Genomic DNA, 23,414 nt, shown 5'->3' on the forward strand with positions numbered 1-23,414 from the left:
TCGCCGTTGTTTTCCTGTACAAAGCGTCATTCTCTTTAAAAAATGAGCCGAATCTCAGCTTTGGCGGTCAGCAACGTGTGTCAATACTGATACTGAGGAAAAGCTATTTTCTTGCTCATACTACATCCTAAATCAACGGGGTAAAATACTTTTGTTCTGAAATTTCAAGTATCACATCATATAATATTCCTTGCAGGACTTGTGCCTTACATATTTTTGTTGAAAACGAAGCTTTGCAATAAGGTTGTTACATTCTTTTGTGACATACCAAAGGCTTTGTTTCATGTATTTCTATATCTTGTACCCCACTCCAGCAGAAAAAAATTACTCAATTTTTGGTTTAATACCGATTTGTTCATTCGAGTACCAAGCTATCACTGTATAGTCAAGTCAAGTCAAGTCATGGTAATTTGTACAGTGGAACCTCGGTTCTCGACCATAATCCGTTCCAGAACCCTGTTCGAAAACCGATTTGTTCAATCACCAAAAATCGTTTTTCCCATTGAAAGTAATGTAAAATCATTTGAATCCGTTCCAACACCCTGAATGTTTACCATGAACGTAAACATGAAGCTAACCCAGGCTAATCGTACGTTCGCGTTAGCGTAATCTTCCGTACGAAAGATTACGCTAACATGAACGTGTAAAAATAAAAAAAAGGAATATGAATAGTATTTCTTACCTTTGTGGTGGACGGTGGAGAGAGAAAAATCATCAAAAGTTTTTCAACCTCTTCCAAAATTTGTGGCAGTTGCTTGCTTATAGCGCTAACTTCCTTAGCCGCATCACTCGATTTCACAGCCTCCTTATTCTTTACTATCGTACTGATTTACTAGCAAGATCGGAAATTCTTACACCTCTTTCATATTTAGCTATTATGTCTTTCTTAAAGGCAATAGTTGTACGAACAACTTGTCTTTTTTCACCTGTCCTGCTTGCACGACCTTCTTCGGTGGCATAATTAGGGGCTAAAACACCCGTACGCCGCTCAGCATCGCACCCTCGCGTACCGGCGTTCGAATCCGATTTTTTGACTGAACAGCGAAGCAAGAATTTCTCGAAATTTTTGGTCGAAGACCGATTCGTCCGAACTGAGAGGCGTTCGAAAACCGAGGTTCCACTGTATAGCCCTTAATCACAAAGAGTCTCAAAGGGCTGCACAGAACACAGATTACTTTAAACCACAGACTATTATTACACCATCCCCTCATCTAAAACCTACATTAGGGCAAATAATACACATATTATCAACATAAAATATAGGTTATTCATATGCGATAGAGTAGAAGTGTGTTTTAAGCTCAGATTTAAACATTTCCACTGAGGTTGCAGATCGAATTTCAGGGGGAAGAGCATTCCACAGCACCGGGGCCCGGATGGAGAACAATAGCCGTGATCTCGATAGCCACTCCCTGTAAAAATATCCCCTCTTTCTTTGTTTTTAGGACCACCATACATGTCACGTCTCCAAATTTGTCTCGTTTTAAGTCTTGTTTATCCACGCAGTCGCTCACTTTATAAATTTTAATATTCCTTCAGAGTGCCGTATCCTGGCAAAGTGGTGTGCAATTCCCAGCCCTCGGAGCGCCAGTTTAGCGTAGTGCCACTCTCTGCATGCATCTTGCATGACTTTATGACTTAAAACAAGTTCAATAACATCACAACAATATGGTGGTGGAGGTGACTGATATTATTTATCGAGGTTGGAGAGTGGAGGGAATGTGTGTCCTCTATTGCTCCCCTATTCTCCCCCCAGGGCTCCCTGTGTGGGACGGATGCTATTTTCAGGAGCAGGGCTAACTGGCCCATTTGCCTTAATAACGAGGGCCGCGGTCTCGGCGGGGAAAGTAGCCGCCACCACTGCTTCTGTCCTGTGGGGGGAAGGGGCTAAATGACAATGTGGAGTGCATCGATTGATTGGACTGGTACCATAGCTTCTTTTCTTTTTTTCTGGCTTTTTTCTAAATGTTTCCTTCTTTTTTTCTCTTCCTTTTGTTTCTTTTTTTCTCAGCTTTTCACTACTTTTTCATTTTGGTATTTCCTTTTTGTTCTATTCCCCCTTCTTTCAAGCCATTTTGTGCATTATTTTTACATCATATTTGGTCATGTTGGGATTAAAGAAGCAAAAACAACCTGAGGAGCCGTTTAGGACCCGAAAGAGCCGGTTCCTTTTAGTGAGCCGAGCCGAAGAAGCCGGTTCTTGACAAACTCTACTAACTTTACTCAACTACGCTCTACTTCGTCTCGACTTCAAAATACCGCTTTTAGGACACAACGTCAGGGGAACCCGTGTATTTTTACCTTCATGCACTGTAACTTTGACTTAAGTTGCTTCTTAATTAGTCATTTTGAGCCCTCATTTTTATGCGCTGGCTGGATTTTTTTGTGCGCTGAGAATGTACGAGCAGTGCGCAATTGCGCACACGTGCAGCTTAGAGGGAACACTGGCTGGAATCATCTTCTATAGGACAGAATCAATACTAAAGTCGATATTATAGATTCTATGCCATTGGTCCCCAAAATAGAGCCGGCCTTTTTTGAGCATTTTGATTTATATTTTTTGTCATATTTGGTCATGCACATTTTTTTAACCTAAAAAAGGAACCCACAGTGTGGGTGCTTGTTTTTGATTGTAACAGAAGGACTTAAATTGCAGTCGCAACTGTGAGAAAGCCAAACTATTACCACTAGACTACCAGTGAAATAGATGAATATGACATAAAAAGTCATTATGTTGGTTGGATCTCATTATCAAGCTATCTTTAGTCAAGGTATATTAAGGTGAATGTTTATTGCCTTGTATTTATCACATATTACACTGAAAATATAAGAAGAATATACTAGTATGTATTATAATTGTAACATGTGAAATTCACAGCAAAATTCAAATTTGTCTCTGGTACCATGACTAAAACTAGTGTGATAATGAGAAGCTAACCATATCCAGGATTGGGTAGGGTTACTTTAACTTGATTACATTCAATTACCTTTGGATTACTCCAATACGAAATATGCTAATAAAAGACAAAAGAAACTAAATATGAATAAAATGATGACTCACAACACGTGGTAAGCTTTCTCTCCTGGCTTTGATCTCTTTGATCTCCTGCAAAACTAACATAAAATGCGACAGAAAAAAAAATGAAAATAAATCCAAACAGCTTGCCAACATCATTTTTTGCCGTTCTATGTATTCCGTTACTCCCCAAACCTGCACAAAATTTAGTAATTTTATTCATATTTAGTTTCTTTTGTCTTTTATTATCATATTTGGTATTGGAGTAATCCAAAAGTAATTGAAAGTAATCTAGTTAAAGTATCCAACCCTGACCATATCTAATCCTCAACTATAATGATACAAGTTTCTATCGTGAAACCGTGATAGCCAGTCGTCCCGTTTTTAGGTTGTAGACTCTGAAAAGAGTGGATACGAAATGGGTGAAAGATTTTTAGCATTATTATTTCTATTTCTTTTATAATTTTAATATATTCTAATAATATTCTAATAATGTGGTCGCACTTAAATACAACGGCTAAAATACATTTTTTACGATTTAAAAATAAGCATATACTGTAATCCCTCGATTTGTGCAGTCAATGAGTAACATAACCCCACCAGAATTTGCGAAAATCCGCAAAGTAGCCTCCCACCCATTTCAAACATGTGTTCCGCTGACTGCCACTTTACAGCAATAGTCTCCTGGAGATAATGGATCGCTGCTGCACGGCAGCTGGTCATTTTCGACAGAAAAAATGAAAAAAAAAACCTCACTATGCATGACACAACTTTGCTCTATTGGTCCCTTCTCCGAACAATAGTCGACCGAACATAATGGATCACGGCCAATATAGTGCAGTTTATTTTAGCCGGGCTACAATTTCACACTCTAGCAGCCTGAATGAAAAACAATAAATGTTCTTCACTGGCCCTTACTGTCAAGACCAGAACGGAAACAGGACCCACTTGCGTAACGTTCATCACAAGTTTTATTAGAAGAACGGGAAAGGGTTGAGCCCACGACCCGGGGATTGCTGGACGCGGGAAGCAGGTCGCTCTGAACGCGGAATTGTGACTTTCGTGGCGAGCGATGGCGGTGTCGGGAACGGAAATAACGGGTCAGTAGCCGGGATAGAGAGCAAAAATGTGGTCGGGATTTGAAACAAGTCGAAAGCCAGGAGAGGAGAGTAGATGTGGTCGAGATCAAAACAGGTCGTAATTCGGGACGGGAGAGCAGACCTGGTCGAGATCAAAACAGATTGTAGCGGGAGACAAACAGGAGCAAAAAACGGGACAGGCAAAAATGGCTTGCCATGTAAAAAAAAAGATTCGCAGATGGACCGACCAAAAAGTGACTGACAGGACAGAGTTTAAGTACTGCAACAAGCTGCAGCTGGCGCCACACGGGCGGGGCCAATTGGGCGCTATGGCAACTCTGACACTTCCAGAATTATTTAATTTCAAATCGAGATAGCATTGAAGATAAATAGCTTTTATTCACGCTTTTTGTCAAATTTGAATAAATACATACATTAAGAAGCTAGTTATTACTGTAAACAATACCGCATTCTGCCACCTCAGTAAAACAACATTTGGAATTTGTATTTCACATGATTAATGAATTGCTTTCTTTAAATAACCTGCACATGATATAATACATTTCAAATTAACTGAAATTCCTTCCCATGATTTCAAATTGTAGATTGTTTGAACGGCAGTTCATTTCCTAGCTCCAAAGGGTGAAAAGAGTAATTTAAAAAAAAATCAAAAAAAGACCTAAACCTGGACATTAACGTGAGTATTTCGAATATTGGCAGGTCAAGAGAAGTTTATACTCGCGACAAGTCTTTAATTGTCGTTTTAACTCGATGGCCGCCACACGATTGACGTTTGTGGAGCTCCGTGGGCTGAGACTGCCAATCGGTCGGCATTGAATATTCAAAGCAAGATAATTATCTGTGGATTAGCCCCATTTTGGCTGGGGCCACTTCCACTTGTCAGCGGACTCCTGGGAGAGATTGTTTAATCATTAAGACCTCTCGCCAACTGCCAACAGCGCAATCGGGTACGGGCCGGGTTATCCCTTGCTTATTTTGCGCTTTTCACTGTGCAACCTCAATGCATCATAGTTTGAAAAATATATTCCTCGAACCATTATGCCTGGCCGCATATAACTGCAAGAAGTGAACTGCGCTCATACGGCCATGATACATTATCTTTATCCCATATTTCTGAAAGTTTTCTCAGATGGAATGTATGGTTATGGACACAATCCATTATCACAAGAGCATTTTGTTAGGAACAGGAGCGCGCAAAACGCATTTTTTTCTTTTCAGTTCGGTCCACTGAAGCGCGCTATTGTGGTCTGCCTAAAATCAACTGCACTGTTTTACTCGTGACCATTATCCCCTGTTGACATTTGATGATAGAGCATTTTGTTTCATGTATAGCAGGTCTTTTTATCCTTTTTTTTTACCCCAAACGAATAGCACCCATGCACCCATTATCTCGACAACTATTGCTAAAAAGCGGGAGCCAAAGAAAGAAATTTGAATTGTGCACGGTAGCTCTTTTTTTCTGTTTTTGCGCGTAAAATTGTGTTTTATGCATGCCGGGTCTTTTGTCCCATTATTTTCCGCGCGGCTGCAATCAATTATCCCCAGTTGACTATTGCTGAAAACAAGGGCAGAGAGAGCAAATGTGTTTTTAATTTGTGGGTTTTTTTCATTATTTCTATGCAAAATGAACAGCATCCGTTCAGCAGCGATCTGTTATCCCCGATCGACTTTGGCTGCAAGAGCGAGCAAAGAGAGCAAATTTGTTTCAAACATGGCACATTTTTTCTGTTCCTTTTGCCTGAAATGAACAGCATTTTTGCGGCAATGATATATTATCAATTATATCCAGTTGACTAGTGCTAAAAGCATGAACCGAGAGGAAACATTTTTTTTTGCATGGCGGCTCTTTTTCCTGTACTTCCCACCGAAAATGAACAGCACAAATGAAGCCTCCATCCATTATACCCAGGCAACTATTGCTGAGATTGGGGGTCTAGAGAACAGATTTGTTTCATGCATGGTCCCTCTTTTTTTTAAATTATTTACGCCTAAAAAAAACAGCACCCATGTGGTCGTGATCAATTACCACCAGTCGACTATTGCTGAGAGTCGGGAGCAAGTGTTTAATTCAAGCCAGCTCTATTTTTCTGTTATTTGCCCCTAAAATGAACATCACCTTAGCAGCAGTGATCAATTATGCACAAAAGACTATCGCTAGGAGCGCGGCCGTGAAAGCAACAATGTTTCATGCACAGTGTCTCATTATTCCGTTCTTTCCTTCTAAAATGAACAGCACCCATACGGCAGTGATCCTTTATCCCTGGTTGACTATCGAGGCGAGCATTGGCCGGCGGGGCACATGTTAAATGGACTACAGTACTTGCATATCGATGATGTTCTGGTACTTATTAAGTACAATAAACAAGGAATTACAGTATTATGCCCTATTTTGTGAGCCCTGAAGCGGGGAGGCAGATGAAAATCTCTTTTTCCAAAGGTTCCTTTAAAGCATCTTTGTCGATGTCCAACATTTGACACCTGGAGCGAGCGTCCGTCACATGTGCCCGCCTTCAGATGGGTGCGAACAACATTTCACACTCTGTTTTATGGACCAGGCTGCACTCCAGATATACATAGTGTCCAGAAGAGAGGACAAATGCACAGGCGGTGTCAACCCGGATGCCTTGGCCTTTTTTAGAAGCATTATTTGACAATGATGTAACGTGAACAGAATTGAAAGGTGGGGATCGTGTATCCCAGGGTTCTACTGCGTTTGCTCACTTTCAGGTGTCCATTACGGCGACAATGTTGATAATATAATGGAATTATTGTTGACTCTTGTCGCCAGACATACTTTTGCAACAGAGTGAGGCATCTTACATGATTGTAATACCTGCCGAGAGCCACTCATGCGCAATAGCGTCTCTGTCTTGAGAGTTAACATACATCAATATCAATACGCTTACCAAAACATCTAAAGTTTGGGAGAATTTTAGCCTGACTACAGTGAATAATTAGACTACCTGCAAAATTGTCAAAGAAGACCTTGTGTATCATGGCAGTACCTCAGTGATGCATGAACATATGTAAGGTCAAGTCAAGCTTGTTTGTCTAGCCCTTAATCACAAGGAGTCTAGAAGGGCTGCAGAGACCACAGACTATTACAAACTCCAGAGTATTGTCATAACATCCCCTGATCTAAAACCTACATAAGGGGAAGGACAAACTCAAAAACCTCAGCTTGAAGAAAATAGGAAACCTTGGGAAGGGAACGCACATGAGGTAATCCCTCTTCAATGTAAGATGTATTTTTCGTTGTACCCATTTATCTTGTGGTTATTCTAATTTTCCAAGAATGAAATCGACTTTATGCTATATTCAATAAACAATAATCATCCGATTTTTGAATTAGCGTTTCAATAGTCGGTGACTAGTCGGCTATTAAAATAGCTGCTAGTCGCAGCTCTAGTGTCCATATGGTTCTGTTCTAGGCCCCAGGATGTTATTTAGAATTATTCATTTTTATTATCGGAAGCATGCAGTTCAGTCCCCCCAGCCTGTGTGTTTGGAATCCATATGGGCCCTGTGAGGTCACTGCACACGCCACCTGCTTCGGCCGGGCAGCGTCGTGGCTCTTTGGTGCCATCTCGGCCCGGTGAGCCAAAGGGAAGCGGACGTCAAGAGTTAGCATGAGAGAGACGTACAAAAACAACGCTTGAAGGGACATCGGGTATTACTCGACTGCTAGATTTCGCTGCATTGTGTTTTGCAAGAGAAAACGAGTGCTCAAGTAAGAATACAAACTCACCAAACTGCACCATTTTTCGTCATTTTGCCTAGCCCACCCCAAGGTTTTTGGTTTTAGGGTATCTGTATCAAAAGGATGACTGACAATTATGTCAGCTGCCTCTAGCTGAGGGACACGTTATTTAAAGCAAATTCATATTTCTCGACCTACGAGTACAGTAATCCCTTGCGGTATCACGGTTTAATTATTGCAGTTTCACTACCTTAGTGATTTTCATTGTGCATTGGGTTCTGATTAGTTAAACAAATGAAGATGCTTTCTATCGCCAACAAATCAGGACTTTCTCACAATTAAATTTCCTCTGGAGCCACATGGCTGCGGCTGCATCGGCTCGCTACAACGGGTCAGGTGTATCGACATTTCGTTCTGTGTACATTGTTACAAAGAATGACAATACAAAGGAAATTATTATCATTATTATTATGATGGTCTTTGGTGCTGCTTAGTGGTTCCCTTTGACCATCACAAAACGTATCACAACCCCCATGGAAAATTAGTGATTAATGTACTACAGGACTTCACATTTATATGGTAGGGTTAATTTTTTTCAACCCCTAGGAGACACTGTACCATTAATTTTACAGGATACCTATTAAACCTACTCTTCTCTTATTTAAAAGTTAGGGAAGGAAGAAGTACAAATATTTTTCAAATTCAATAGAAAAATAAATGGTATCTTAGTAGTTATGCTTTTTACTGGATTAAATAAAACTCAACAGAATGCTAATTTCAAGATTTGGTTTCCAATTCCATTTACTGTTGAGCATTATCGTCCAGTAAATTACGTTTTCAAATTATTTTTTCAAAGTAGTTTATCTTGAAACACTTTACAATTTTGGGAAGGCAAAATACAATTAAAGTATTTTTTTTTTTAGGGTACAAAATACTAACTTTTCTTCCAGTATATGATTAATTTATTTGTTATTATTCTCAAATGCAAATTTTAATTTACATATTTTTAAAAGTTTTCGAGTATCTTAACTGTACTGTACTGTAATCATTCTCCTTGCGTACTTTGCATCCTCAAGGCAATGCAGTATGAAAAATATTCCTCGATCCATTATCTCTGATCACATTTTGCTGCGATTGGCGACGTGCATAGCACATTTTTGTCGGCCTTCTTTTGCCCTTCTGTAAAAAAAAAAAAAAAAAAAAAAGGACAAAAGTGAACTGCACCCATGCAGCCGTGATCATTTATCCCTGATTGCATATTGCTGAGAGAGGGAACTTTTGCCGTGCCTTGTAGCTCTTTTTTTATTTGTTATTGATGCCTGAAATTGAATTCCCTCGTGAGGCCCTGATGCTTTATCCCCATTCCCATATTGGTGTGAACGAGGACGGGCAGAAAGCATTTTTGCCATTCTGGGCCTAAAATGAAATGCACAGTTGTGGTCATGATCCATTATCCTTGGTGGACTTTTACATGGAGTAGGGGCTGGTAGGGCCCTTTTTGGGGGAGTTCGCTACGCTTAAGCGTGCCATTGTGGCTTGCCTAAAATGAACTGCACTGTTTTGAACATAATACTTATAGTCAACCAGGGCGACTATTGCTGAGAGCCAAGGCTGGCAGAGCAAATTTGTGTCATTTGCACCTTTTTATCATTTCATGAAATAAACTGCACCTGTGCGGCTGAGATCCCTTATCCCAGATCGACTATTCTGCAAGCCAGGCTGGTGGAGCGCATGTTAAAAATGTGGTGGCGGCCTACTTGGCGATTTTTCACGGATTGCGAGGTGTTCTGGTCCCAGTTGACCACAATAAACAAGGAATTACAGTATTTTGAAGATCAAATAACCACATATTGTTTCCTTAATAGGATTATTAGGCGGAAGTAGGGGAGATTTTGACACATATCTACCGGGTGGGATTGGAATACCAAAAGCAGGTATGAGTGTAAAAAGCCTCTTTGTTGAAGGTATCCACAAGGCTCTTGTTTTGATTTAAGCCAGCTCATGTTGCCTATACATGCCATGTTGACACTGTATACACGCTGGATACTGCCAGCTGTCCTTTTACTGCCTCCGAATGGCTGAAAAATCGCAAAATTACAAAGCACGATCATTTCCAGCTTGGGCTGCAAGTAAACCGATCTGTCTTGAAATATAAAACTTTAAGAAAGCATTTGACAATTATGTTTGGTTTGGTGTGAATGTTTTTTCCCCCTTATTAAGTGACTTAGCTAGTGGGATCATAATGAAAACAAAGAATTCTTTATTCATACAGTGATACCTTGATACTTGAACTACTATATATTTGGACAAATCTGTGTTCGACCCAAACATTTGGGTCATTTTGGACACTGTGTTCCAGAAAAAATTCAGAACACAACTAATTATGTCTTATCATGATTGCCAATGTGTTTTTTTTTGTTTTTTTTTACTTACACTTTTGCTTTGTTTTGTTTGGTTCCAAAACCAAAGATGGATGACTTTTTAGCATTATTAGAAACAAAGAATCAGAACTAGAACATGCAAAATCAGCCGTGAGATGAGCGGCCATCTTGGTTACTCTTTCCCGGTCGGTTAGCATGAATTCGAGAGAGGTTGTTCGTCTGACACCTCGTGTTGAGAATTTATTGATTTAGTGCCACTTATTTGTGTTTTTAAAAAACAGGATTACCTTGACGATTGAATAATCATCCAACTAAACCTCTAGTTTTCCTAATTAAAGTTTAATGCATCTGTCTTATTGGGAATTTTGTCACATATATAGAGGTTTGAAAGCTGGATTATGCAACAACAATCTAAAATTGAATGTTGAAAATGACAATGCAAATATTTACAAGGTAGTGCTGCAGACTGGCTTAAGTTTTTAGTGCATCAGAAAAGTAATATAATAAAAAATGTACTATAACATTACTAGCAAAATAATTCAAAAATGAGAGTCAAAAAAAAATGTGAAGTCATATTTGCATTCATATTTTGGTTATTTATGGTTTTTTGGGTGCACGATTTATTCACATTTTGCATTTTACAATCTCATCTCATCTCATCTCATTAGCTGCACCGCTTATCCTCAGTAGGGTCCCGGGGGTGCTGGAGCCCATCCCCGCAATCATTGAGCAGTGGGCAGTGGGCAGGGGATGCACTGAACTGGTTGCCAGCCAATCACAGCGTTTTACAATTATTTAGGTAAATGTTTTATTCATGTTTTGGGGAAATTATGGTTGTTTAGGTACACATTTTATTAATATGTTGGGTTGTTCGTAATGCGTAGATTTGTATGCGTACAAAGGTTTCAGTAGTTCAGGGGTCGGCAACAAGTGCCTTTGAAGCTTTATGCGACTCGTTGGCACTCCCTGGAGACTATCAGGTGCTTTTTCAAAAATGTTTGATAATGGAAAATGATATGGTTTCTGTAGGAGGACAAACATGGCACAAATATTATTAACCAATGAATATGAATAGATCACGCTTCGAGGATCTTTTGACGACATGAGTCGTCAGGGCACCACTGAGGATGCAACTCTGGACAGTTTGTTTTCGGGCACCAGTCTATTCCTTGATGTTGTCGTCCCAGTTATTTTTGTGTGTTCCTCTGGAGAATTATCTTGGCCAGTCCTAATGTTCTTTTGACGTGACCATACCAATGCATTTTTGTCCGTGCACAGTTGACAACAGTTGTTTGTAGGGTCCAATGTACCCTCTAAAGGTGTTGCACACTGTTTTTTTTTTTCGTTACATGGACTATGTAGCTAATGCCTAACAGTTTCTGTTAGCAGCGCATTTCCATGCTCTTGATTTTCCATTCCTGCCTTGCTTTAGCCAGCCTCATGGACGAAATTGCTTATAGTTATGGTATCAAAGAATGGACACCTCCAACTATGCTCCAAATACAGAACCATCAGTCTCATCAGCCATGCCAGTAAAGTTATGCTGAAGGTCCTAATGAACAGACTGAAAACTTCCTAGATGAAAAATAGGCAGGTGTCAGGGAGGCAAGGAGCACCACAGGACACATTTTTGATCGGCACATGCTATTCATATACAAGAAGTTTCACCCCTATCACATATATGTGGATTTCATGAAGGCGTTTGACAGAACATGGCAAGCTGCCTCATGGGCCACCATGCGGGAGTACAACATGGGCCATAAACTAGTTCACACAATTGAACAGCTATATGCCTAAGCCAACAGTCTGGTACTGATTAATGGTACCATTGGAGTGTGGTTTCTAACCACAGTCGCAAAGAGAATTACCTCTCCACCTTTATTCAACATGATCATGACCAAATCCCTGGACCAACATGAAGGTACATTCAGCATCAGGGGACACAACGTCATTGACTTTCTAATGGTGATGATATTGCTGGTCGAAGAACAAGAACTCTAGATCGAGATCTAGTTAAATGTCAGGACAAAGCATCAACCCTTATGCACTTAAAATCAGCACAGAAAGAAAAGTAGTATCAAAAAACCTCAAAGGATCACCACAAACGTCACCATCAACCGCCAAAATCTTGAACCTGTCACCAAATTTAAACATATTGGAGCTGTCATATCAGCAGAGGGGTCAGAACCAGAAATCATGGCCAGGATTGTTCACTTAACAAACTTAAACCGATCTGGAGGGACAAGAACAAAGTAGGAAACTAAAAGATCAGATTCATGCAAGCAAGCGCCGGTTAATTCCATTATATGGTATGTATGTTTGCAGGTTTGATTTTGGCCCAATATGGCTCTTTCAGCATTTTGGGTTGCCAATGTCTGCGTTGATAAATTCGGTGGTCCCGAAAAGATTACAATGTGCATTTTTGTTTAGTTCTGCACTATCCTTCCATACGATGCAGTTACCCTTAAGTGGCTCACGTGGATCTTTTTTTGCTCGAAAAACATTTTTAAAAGCATGTAAATGTTTGAAAAAGTGCACAAACGCACGCACAGCGGGCATGGCCACGCCCCCCACGGCGCACGTCACCAGCGTGCAGCGTGGACGCGGAGTCACTCCCTGCCTACTTTTAATAGCTTCGTCATGTGATGGCAAAGCAGTTGTAAAGACAGGTGCCTTCAGTTCATTCTCGGAGAGGGGCTGCATTCGCTTGCGCGCGAGCGAACGGAAAGCGTGCGTGGATTTCTTTACTTCATTTCTTCCCCCCTCCCTCCCCCTTTTTTTATTTTCAGTCCCCTTTCCCGTCGCTTTTTTATCATTTTTTGGGGAGGGGGATCGTTTGGGGTGTTTCTTTTTTCTTTACGGAGGCGTCATTCAGTGGCTGGATGGCGTGGGACAGGTGTAACCAGGACTCGGTGTGGAGAGAAATAGAGGTGAGCACCATGCAAAACAAGAAAACAAATGAAATGAATCGTGGTATCCTAGTGGATTGCTGCTCAAATGTTTCCTGGAGCGAAGGATCAGCTTCCTTCCCCGATGCGTAACGCGTAACGGACCCATTTTGAGGAAAGAATCACAACGCGGGACTATTACGGCAACTGTTAGACAAGCGGGATGATTTTTTTCCCTTGGTGTAATTTCCGCCGCTCTCTTCAATTAAACTGGACAATTTTGCAGTTTTCTGACGGATGTATCGCTTCTTAAGATGCGATTTGGTAGCGGAGAGGTGTGTGTGCGCCCGTTTCTTTCGTTTTTACGCACGGAGTCCCTCGGTGACCAGCGCGTTATTTTGCGAGGGTGTAAAGGTTGCACACGCGGAAAAATGGGGGTGGGGGGAACTGTTTTGGCATTCGATCTTTAATCAGCCACGTGAGCACGTTAGCGAACGATTGGACTTTTTGTGTTTGTTTATTTGTTTGCTTTTATTTGCACCTGCCAATTCAATCTCGTTGCGCAGCGATGCTCTGCGGATTATTTTCTCCTACGCGCGCGAAGATTTCTCTGCAGCGCTTGGCGATCGTGTCCCAAAAATCCCGTGCGCGTTCGCTAGAAACGTGTGCGTAAATTTCCGATTGTTTTACTCACGCCTGTGCGTAAAATGATCGTAAAAGAAAGCGGTTTTGCAGTCTTTCGTGCCTTGTCAGACTGGATCATTTCGCTGCCCTCCCCTTCTTCACCCGTTTGCGTGTGCAACGCAACCCAGCTGTCTCGAAGTCTTGAAGTCATTGTGTATTCGTGTGGCGTGGGTAGTGTTTGGCACGTTACTGAAAAAAAAAAGTAATTGGTTACCGTTACTAGGTACTTCAATTCGAAAGTTATTCCGTTACCCACCAGATTCTGACGCCAGAGTAACTAGTTAGAGATTATTGTATGTACTTACACTGAAGCCAACCCTCTTAAACTGCTTAAGAATAGCCACATAATTCAAGAAATGGACATAAACTTCTACACCAACCCATGGAAATGATGAAGCCTTCATATTTCTTGATCTGTGCAATCTTGTGCGGTTGCAAACTAACAGTTAAGACACCCCGTACCCATTTGGTATTTTGTCCTCAAACCACTCGAAAATTTCCTTCTCAACTTCTGGGTAATATCCAATACGTTTTTTTTTCAGGAATTGTGAATTGCAAATAACAATCTCACAAACAAAAAGACCAAATTCCGCACTCTTTACCGTAAATTCTGTGCTCACGCCCCATTGATATTGTATCAGTCACGCCCCCTCCCCCCTCACGCTGCTTACTATTCCCTACTGGTGAAAAACAACCAAAGACGCATACAAACTGACGCCCTGACTTCGGTATTTCATTTTATAGTTGTAAATACGGCTTAGGTGCGAGTATACACAGTAGGAAGAATATCAGAATATCAATAGGGAGAAATTACTTACTCCTGTGCTCTGCGCTTGATACAGCACCACCGTGACTGTATTAAATTGCATTTTGTAGGTAGATACCAACATGGCGTATTGAGCGTTGTGTTGCTGGAGGGTTGAATGGAACTTCAAAAGAGCAAATGAAAAAGAGCTACTGCCATATTGCAGTGGACGTAATGCACAATCTGCTTTTAAAACGTGGCGGAGTAACGCACCATGCTGTAACGACAGTTGAGTTACAAATGTCAGCAAGAACATGTAAGAGTACATGTTACCGAGGAAAATAATCAGGTTGCAATGCGTTACCCCAACACTGGGGGTGGTGTGACGGATAAGATGTGACACAGAGGGCAAGTGGACCCCTCAACTAGTAGGGCTGAGTCGTCCTCCCTCCCACTTTATTCTGTCGGGTACGGGTGTTGCACGTTTGGAACTTTTATCCTTTATTCACTGTCAAAAATAGATTAACCCTCATTTTGTGTTAGCTTCCAGGCAACTCACTCCTTGCCAGGAAGTCGGTGGCGATGCGTGTCTTAAACCAACTTTAAAATACACTGACTTGTAAAATACACTTGTGCAATGGCCTTAAAAAGAAGGTGTTCTTCTACTTAATTTATATATATGTATATATATATATATATATATATATATATATATATATATATATATATATATATATATATAAGTTGGTTTCAACTCATATATGTTACTTCAAAATCGAGGCGAACCATTTTTTAGCAATATAATTTCATTGCAAAAAAAGCAAATGGCCAGGCGTTGGTGAGCCGATATAAGATTGGATTCAGCTGTTTGAAGTGGTTGGGAGCTGCAGTACCTAGTTTGTCCGCCAGGGGGCGTTAAATACTCCACGGAAACAGACCACATGAAAGCAGTTTATATTGATTTTGGAGGAATTTATTGGGAGTGCCTCATACGGAACCTAGCGAAAGACAGAAGCCTAATGTAGTACTGTGTGAGTTCTCATGAAAATCGGTTCAGCCGTTTCATAGCCTATAGGATAGACTTAAACACGCACACACACACCTAAATTAGGATAATGTAGTTTACATTAGTTTCAGATTAGATTAATATTTAGATCAGATTTAATTAGATAAATAAATAGAGGACAACAGGTCAAAACAGAAAATGTGAACATGCAAGACCAAACAATGACCAAGAAGTACCAAGATAAATTGGTTGGATGGTTGGTTTATTGGTTGGTTAGTTGGTTGGATCCCTTATCCACTAGTGTCGTAGAGGCACCATTTCCTGTAGTGTCAGATACACTGGTGGTGCTCAACCCTCTACAGACCAAGATAAATTACCCGTTCCTAAGTAAATCAATATTAAAATTAGTGTAATAGTCTCTGTGTGGAAGAACTTGCATGTATATGCAAGCATGTATTAAGATGCATGTGTGGCAAAAAACTCTGTTTTTGCAGATATATTACTTGTAGTTGATGTGTATGTCGACGTAAGACTTAAGTTTTCGCTGTAGCTCGTGTTTATAATTTTTATTTTAGAGCTGTGTTGAAACCGAACAGTATAAATGTAACGATTTCAATTACAGTATTTTATACTGAAGTGATTTTTGTTTAATTTTATTTTGCTAAAATAGACCAAAGTCAAGAAGCCTTGATGCAATGAACAAAAGTAGGTCGTTCTTGCATGCATTTAAAATCCAGATTGGATTTAAACAAGATGATGGCTTAAATAAACAACAACTGATAGATTTGTGCATTGTCCATTCCGGCATTATTTCTTCCACTTACTTTCACAATAACCCTGTAAAAAAAGGAAAAGAAAATAACCTGAGATATGCAAATCAGCCCAACCCCTTTCCAACTTTGGCTGTCTCTCTTTCTCTCTGTGTTTGTTTTCACAACACCAAACCCTTGTCGACCCCCCCCCTCGGTTTACCCCCGCCCGCCCCTTTCCTCTTACAGTAGAGTGGGAGGGGGGCTTGAATACAGCTGCGGTTGTAAAGTCCGAAAGAAGTCGTGCGGATGACATAAAATGTCAGTGGATGCACGAAATGCCTGTCTGCACTGTAAAAACCTTTGGGTCAAAAATAACTCAAAATGGACTGACACAATACTTTGGTTGTTTTGACCCAACATGTTGTTTTGTTTTGCAGAAACAATTCCCACAAAATTGTGCAGTATTTATTCTTGTTTAGTTTTGTTCGAGATAGTTCTGCAAAAAGAGTCATCTAATCCAGGGGTGGCCAACCCAGTCCTCGAGAGCCGCGTGTCCTACATGAGTTTGGAGTTTCCCTGCTCCAATACAGATGATTCCAATCATATGGATCATTATCAAGCTCTCCCAAAGCTTGCTTACAAGCTAAACATTGGCATCACTTGTGTTGAAGAAGAGAAACCTCCAAAAACATGCAGGAGAGGGTTGGCCAGCCTGATCTAATCCATTCTAATCAAGCTGGACCAACATCTGATTTGCTTTGACCCAACACCCTGTGTTGTTTTGCAGGAAACAAACCCCACAAACGCAACCAGTATGTCAAAATGATGTTTTTTTGTGTAAAACAACGTATACACCCTGAAACACTTAGTTTGAAAATAAGCCAGGTTTGGGTCAAAACCAATCCAATACTGGGGTTACTTTGATCCAACGTCCTGTGTTGTTTTGCAGAAAACAAACCCGCAAAGTTAGTTGGTGAGTCATTGTGTTTGAAACCAACTAAAAACTGTGTTGATTTTTGTAAAGCGACCCAGGAAATTGGGTTAAACCACACCAAGTATCTTTGATACATACACTCTAAAAATTCATTCATGCATTCATTGATGCAAAAATAACCCATTTTTGGTTCCAAATGGACCCATACAATACTTAAGTTGAGTTTTAGTGTTGTTTTGTGGGCGACCACCCCATAAACTTGGTTGTCAGGTTTGAAACAGCAACAAATATTGTGAACAATTACCCAGAACATTGGGTCAAACACACCCAAGTATCTTTCATACATGCACTATAAAATGATTAATTCATTCATTGGTTTAAAAATAACCTTAGTTTGGGTCTGAAATTGACCAATCCGACACTTGAGATAATTAAACCCAACATTCTGTGTTGTTTGGTGGGAAACAACCTCACAAACTTGCTTATTATTTCCTTTAGAACGACCCAAAAATCAGGTTGTTTTTTGCAAAATGACCTAGAAAAAACAGATCAACCCAAACCACGAATCGTATATACTTAGTATCTAAAAACATTAATTAATTCATTAATGTAAGAATACCCCACTTTGCGGTTCAAAATAGACCGCTCTAATAGTTCAGTTTATGTTTTGCAGGAACAATCTCACAAACTTGATTGTCAGGTCATTTTGTTTTGGAGCAACCCCAAAACTTGGTTGTTTTGTGTAAACAGACCCAGAAAAACTCAAATATATACTATACATACAATTTAAAAGATTTATTCATTGGTAGGGAAACCCCCCAAAATTGGGTCGTATTTTGAAAAATGGACCCAAATATTGAGTCGGTCCCATTTTTGACCCAAGGGTATTTTTAGAGTACGCTCTGTCACATTCCCCCTTAACACTCTCCTATCCCCCTCTCTTGCAGTGCGCCGCCTTGGTGGGGGAAGATCAACCCCTCTGTCCTGACCTCCCCGAACTGGACCTTTCGGAACTGGACGTGAGCGACCTGGACGCCGACGGCTTCCTGGGCGGCCTCAAGTGGTACAGCGACCAATCGGAGATCATTTCGGCGCAGTATGGCAACGAGGCGTCCAATCTTTTCGAGGTAGGAGCGTCTTTCTCACCCTGAAGAAGTCAGTGCAGCTCCATCCAGGGTGCATGGGGGGGTGATAAGGTGGAGTTTGATAAGCTTGACTTGGACCTTTGTCCCCTTATTTGGGGCTTGACAGTGGTGGGCCTCCTTATCAAAAGTGTTTATTTCAGCTCCCGCTTACGAATGCGGCTCACATCTGAAAGCAAACTCTGGACACGTCGTAAAGAAAGACTTCTCAAAAGACTTGTAAAACTTTAATCTTTAATCACCCTTCTTTTTTTTCTGTTGTCACCCAGCGAGGCTGCCAACAAGGTTGGCCCATAAAGCCGTCAGTCTGGCCGTCTTCATTAAGAGCCCCTTATCGCCGCCGTAGATAGACCGGGATCGGAGTGCTTTGGGCCAATTTTGCACTGGAAACAGGACGGACAGTTTTTCTCGTTTTAATGGGGAAGGGACAGCAACAAAACATTGCAATTGTTAGATCTGTTTCGATTAACAGGGACTACAACCCCAGGCAATATGTAAAAATCTGCATAGCCCCCCTCACTAATTTTTTACATACCCTTAGCCTGCCCCAGAATATCAGCAATAGTGGACTAGGGATAATGGAGCCCAGGCAAAACCTCGCAGTTCATATTAGGTGAGGCACAATCGCAGGCAATTCGCCCTAACTGGAAAAAAATGCACCCTACCGACTCATGTTCTCAGCAATAATCCACCAGGGATAATGGATCGGGGCCAATACCGGTACCATTAACTTTCCTATTTTTTTTTTTCTGTTGTCAACCAGCGAGGCTGCCAACAAAGTTGCCTCTTAAAGCCGTCAGTCTGGCTGTCATTATTGAGAGCCCCTTATCGCTGCCATATGTAGACCAGGATTGGTCTACTTTGGTCCAATTTTCACTGGAAACAGGACGGACAGTTCTACTTGTTTTAACTGGGAAGAAACAGCAACAAAACATTGTAATTTTTAGGTTTGTTGCAATTAATAGGGACTATTACCCCGGACAATATGCAAAAATCTGCGTAGCCCTCCTACCTAATTATTTGCATGCCCTCTGCCTGACCCAGAATATAAGCAATAGTCAACTAGGGATAATGGATCACACCCAAAACCTTGCAGTTCATATTAGGTGAGGCAGAATCAGACGCTTCAGATGACTTGAAAGAAATGCACTCTGCCGACCCATGGTCTCAGCAATAATCGATCAGGGATAACAGATTGCAGCCAATACCGGTATCATCACCTTTCTTCTTTTTTTTCTGTTTTCACCCAGCGAGGCTGCCAACAAGGTCGCCCCATAAAGCCGTTAGTCTGGCCGTCTTCATTAAGAGCCCCTTATCGCCACCTTGATACACCAGGATTGGTCACGGGGGGAGAATGGCGACATGTCACGCGCTCACGTTTGCAGCTGCCCTACGTGCGCTCGGCGGTCCTGCGGGCAACACTTGATAACAGGCGGGATTCTTTCCGTGTTTAGACCGGCCAAGAAGTGTTTCAGCACTATTGTGTAGTATGCGTGTACTGCGAATTTGTATGTGTGCGTGCAAAAAACACAAGCACAAATGGAGTCTAAGTGGTCGCTGGCGTGACTGTCCGCCGTCAAGCCGAGCGATAGGCTTAAAAATAGCAACAAGTGCCAGTTTAAAGAACAATATATGGTCAGCTACTGTAATAGATTTTAGCCCTGTTTGAAAACCAATCGTTTTATTGATAAATACAGTGATGCCTCAGTAAATCCGATTGGGTGTTGAAACACCGAATTGGTTGACGACTGAAACATGTTTTCCCCCTAGGAAGTTGAGTGATTTATTTTTATAAATTGTAAATGGTCTGCATTTAGATAGCTCTTTTCAAGTCAATGAAGACCTCCCAAAGCACTTTACAATGTGCTTCACACTTACCCATTCACACACACACACTCACACACCAATTGGGAGTCAGCCTCGATAGGCGCCTACCTGCTTATTGGGAGCATTAGGTATTCAGTGTCTTGCCCAAGGACACTTCAACATATAACACAGAGGAGCCGGGAATCGAACCTGCGACCTCTTGATCCCAAGACATTGTTCATTCCTATGCATTCAAAAATACACTCACTATTAATAAAACATACACCAAACAACCATCAAAACTACTTAATAAAACGGTGAACCAAAACAACCGTAAATTCTCAAAAAATGAATACATAGTGTACAAAACAACCATAAATAGCCAAATTAATAATAAAACGTGAACTTAAACACCATAAATGCCATAAATATTAATCAAACGTGTAACTAAAAGACCAAAAAATCCCAAAAGATTAATCAAACGTTAGCTCTAAAAACTAAAAATGCTCAGAATTTCAATACAATCTATTCTTAACAGCTATAAATCCCCAAAATATTAATAAAAGGTGTACCTAAAGAATCATATATCACCAACATATTATTCAAACATAATCCTAACAATCATAAATACACCAAATGTGAATACAATGTGTACCTAAACAATCATTCATACCCCACGTATTAACACAACATGTACCTGAATAACCATAAATGTCCAGAATATTATTGTAACGTGATACTAACAACATTCAATACCCAAAATTATATTATTACGTGTACCTAAACAACTATAAATGCCCCAAATATCAGCAAATATGATCCTAATAACCTTAAGTACCCAAAATATTAACAAAAGGTCTACCTAAATAACCATGGCTTCCTGATTGGTTCCCCGTCCTAATCAAGCTCAGCACCTTCAATCACCTGTAGTCAGTCCGTCAGCAAACCTTTTTTTTCACAAGGCAAGCATTTTTTACTCTGACTCCCGTCGGTCCCGTTTTCCACCAGTCCGTTCCTGATTTCCCCGTTGTTTCCTGCTACAACTCTTTTTTTGACCCCGACCACGTTTTGATCTCCCTTGCCGGCTAACGACCCGTTTTTCGACCTCGACCACGTTCTGATCTCCCGTCCCGGCTTACGACCTCTTTTTCTGTCTACTCCCGCTCTGAAAGATCCCCTTCCACATTCGGAACACGTTCCGATTCTGTGAGCGGTTTGCTTCACGCGTCCAGCGAGCACCGGATCACGGGCCACAACATATTGCCTTTCCTATATATCTCAATAAACTTTTGATTAACGTTACGCATCTGGGTCCTACTTCCGTTTTGGTCGTGACATAAATTAAATGTGTACCTTAACAAAATAATAAAAATAAAATAATAACACGACATGTACCAAAACATCCATGAATACGCTCAAATATTAGAAATATGCGCACATGAGAAAACATCTATCCATCCATTATCCGCACCGCTTATCCTCAGTAGGGCGCGGGGGTGCTGGAGCCCATCCCAGCTATATTCGGGCAGTGGGCAGGGGACACCCTCAACTGGTTGCCAGCCAGTCGCAGGGCACACAGACAATTCGCTCACTCATTCCCACCTAGGGACAATTTGGACCAGCCAATTAACCTGACATGCATGTTTTTGGAATGTGGGAGGAAACCGGAGTGTCCACGCAAGCACAGGGAGAACATGCAAACTCCACACAGGAGGTTCGATCTCATGACCTCAGAACTGTGCTGCACACGCGCTAACCACTGCACCGCCGTGCTGTCCATGAGAAAACATGAATACACAAAATATTCATAAAACCTGTACCTGAACAACCATAAATACCCGAAATATTAATGAAACATGTACTTAAACCAACATAAATGGCCAAAATATTGATAAATCATGTACCTAAATAACCATGTATGCCCAACATTTCAATTAAATGTGAAGGTAAACGACCATATATTCCCCAAAGATGAATAAAACATGTACTCAATCGGGCTATCCATTATCCCTGGTTGATTGTTGCTGAGAGCATGGGTCGGTAGGGTGCATTTTTTCCAGTTAGGGCGAATGAAGTCTCCGATTGTGCCTCACCTAATATGAACTGCGAAGTTTTAACTGTGATCCATTATCCCTAGTCCACTATTACTGATATTCTGGGGCAGGCTGAGGGAATGTAAAAATGAGTGAGGGGGGCTATGCAATCGAGTAGCCAAGATGGCCGCTTGACTGAGTTGGCCTCATGCTCGGCTGTGTTCGAGTTTGTCCGAATTCCGATTTTTCGTACGAATACGGAAGCAAAAAATGACTCAAATAGGTTGCTGTTGTCCCGTCGTACATGTCGATATTTTAGAGTTGTCACCGTGCCCACCAGCAGCTATTTTGTCAAAGCACTGCAGATTTTAGAGGCAAAAATGCTGGGGTAGAGGGTCAGAGATTTCATCCCGCCGACATCCATCTTTGGAAAGTTTTACGTCGCTGAATGAAGTGGCCAGTTTTTGATGTAGCAGGACCCGGCTAATCCTTTTTAATCTGACAGGGGAAAGTTTGCCTCTAGGCAGGGATTAGGGTGCCGAGGGGGAAGGAGGGGGTACGGCGCTCGGGCAGGGGTGGCGGCAAGACTGCTGATATATTTACTAATTAGACTGCCACAGCATTATCGTTGTTTACGTAAACAAACCCTCGGCCGCAAATGCACTTTGTTTTTTTATTTGTTAGTGGTGGGCGGATTAATCAAAATATTGATATTATTGATACCAAGCAACTACCACGATCATATTATGATTGGCCTTGAATCGATACTTCACTCCTCTAGCAATTTCCTCAAAGGGCCGCTTGTCATTGTAGATAACCCTTGGCCACTCTCTACGTTTATGCCTGAGTTAATACAGACGGGGAAATCTTAGCACCTGTTTCTGCATCCTGCCTGGCAGGCAGAAAAGAGGGCAAAATCCATGCACCCCAGAATCTAAAAAAATGACAGAAGCAAACAGGAAGCAGAGGCTGGTGTGGACTATTTTTCAACTACAGAAAATTCCGGGTCCCATGTGTGTGATTAAGTCGTCTGCTACTGTGGCAACACCGCAAACTGCATTAACACATAACAACGAGCAACAACTAAAAGTGTTACTGTTCCTGAACAAAAATATTTTACTATCTAGAGACAATTTACACTTAATTTTCATTATTGATGGTATTTTAAGAGCATATCTATCTATCTATCTATCTATCTATCTATCTATCTATCTATCTATCTATCTA

General features: G+C 41.0%; 1 protein-coding gene across 4 annotated transcripts in view; it reads left to right on the plus strand.

Moving 5' to 3' along the window:
- The first annotated feature begins 12,845 nt into the window (after window positions 1-12,845).
- Window positions 12,846-23,414, plus strand: part of ppargc1a (peroxisome proliferator-activated receptor gamma, coactivator 1 alpha) — a 61,598-nt gene continuing 51,029 nt past the window's right edge. For all 4 annotated transcript variants that reach the window (XM_088347668.1, XM_088347670.1, XM_088347671.1 and 1 more), the window contains exons 1-2: window positions 12,846-13,127; window positions 18,154-18,333. In XM_088347668.1, coding sequence (XP_088203794.1) covers window positions 13,080-13,127; window positions 18,154-18,333 — 228 coding nt within the window. In that variant the 5' untranslated portion in view covers window positions 12,846-13,079. The remainder of the gene's footprint in view (window positions 13,128-18,153; window positions 18,334-23,414) is intronic.

The sequence above is a fragment of the Urocampus carinirostris genome, chromosome 11 (assembly GCF_059441175.1).
Source record: "Urocampus carinirostris isolate Australia breed hairy pipefish chromosome 11, RoL_Ucar_1.0, whole genome shotgun sequence".
NCBI lineage: Eukaryota > Metazoa > Chordata > Actinopteri > Syngnathiformes > Syngnathidae > Urocampus > Urocampus carinirostris.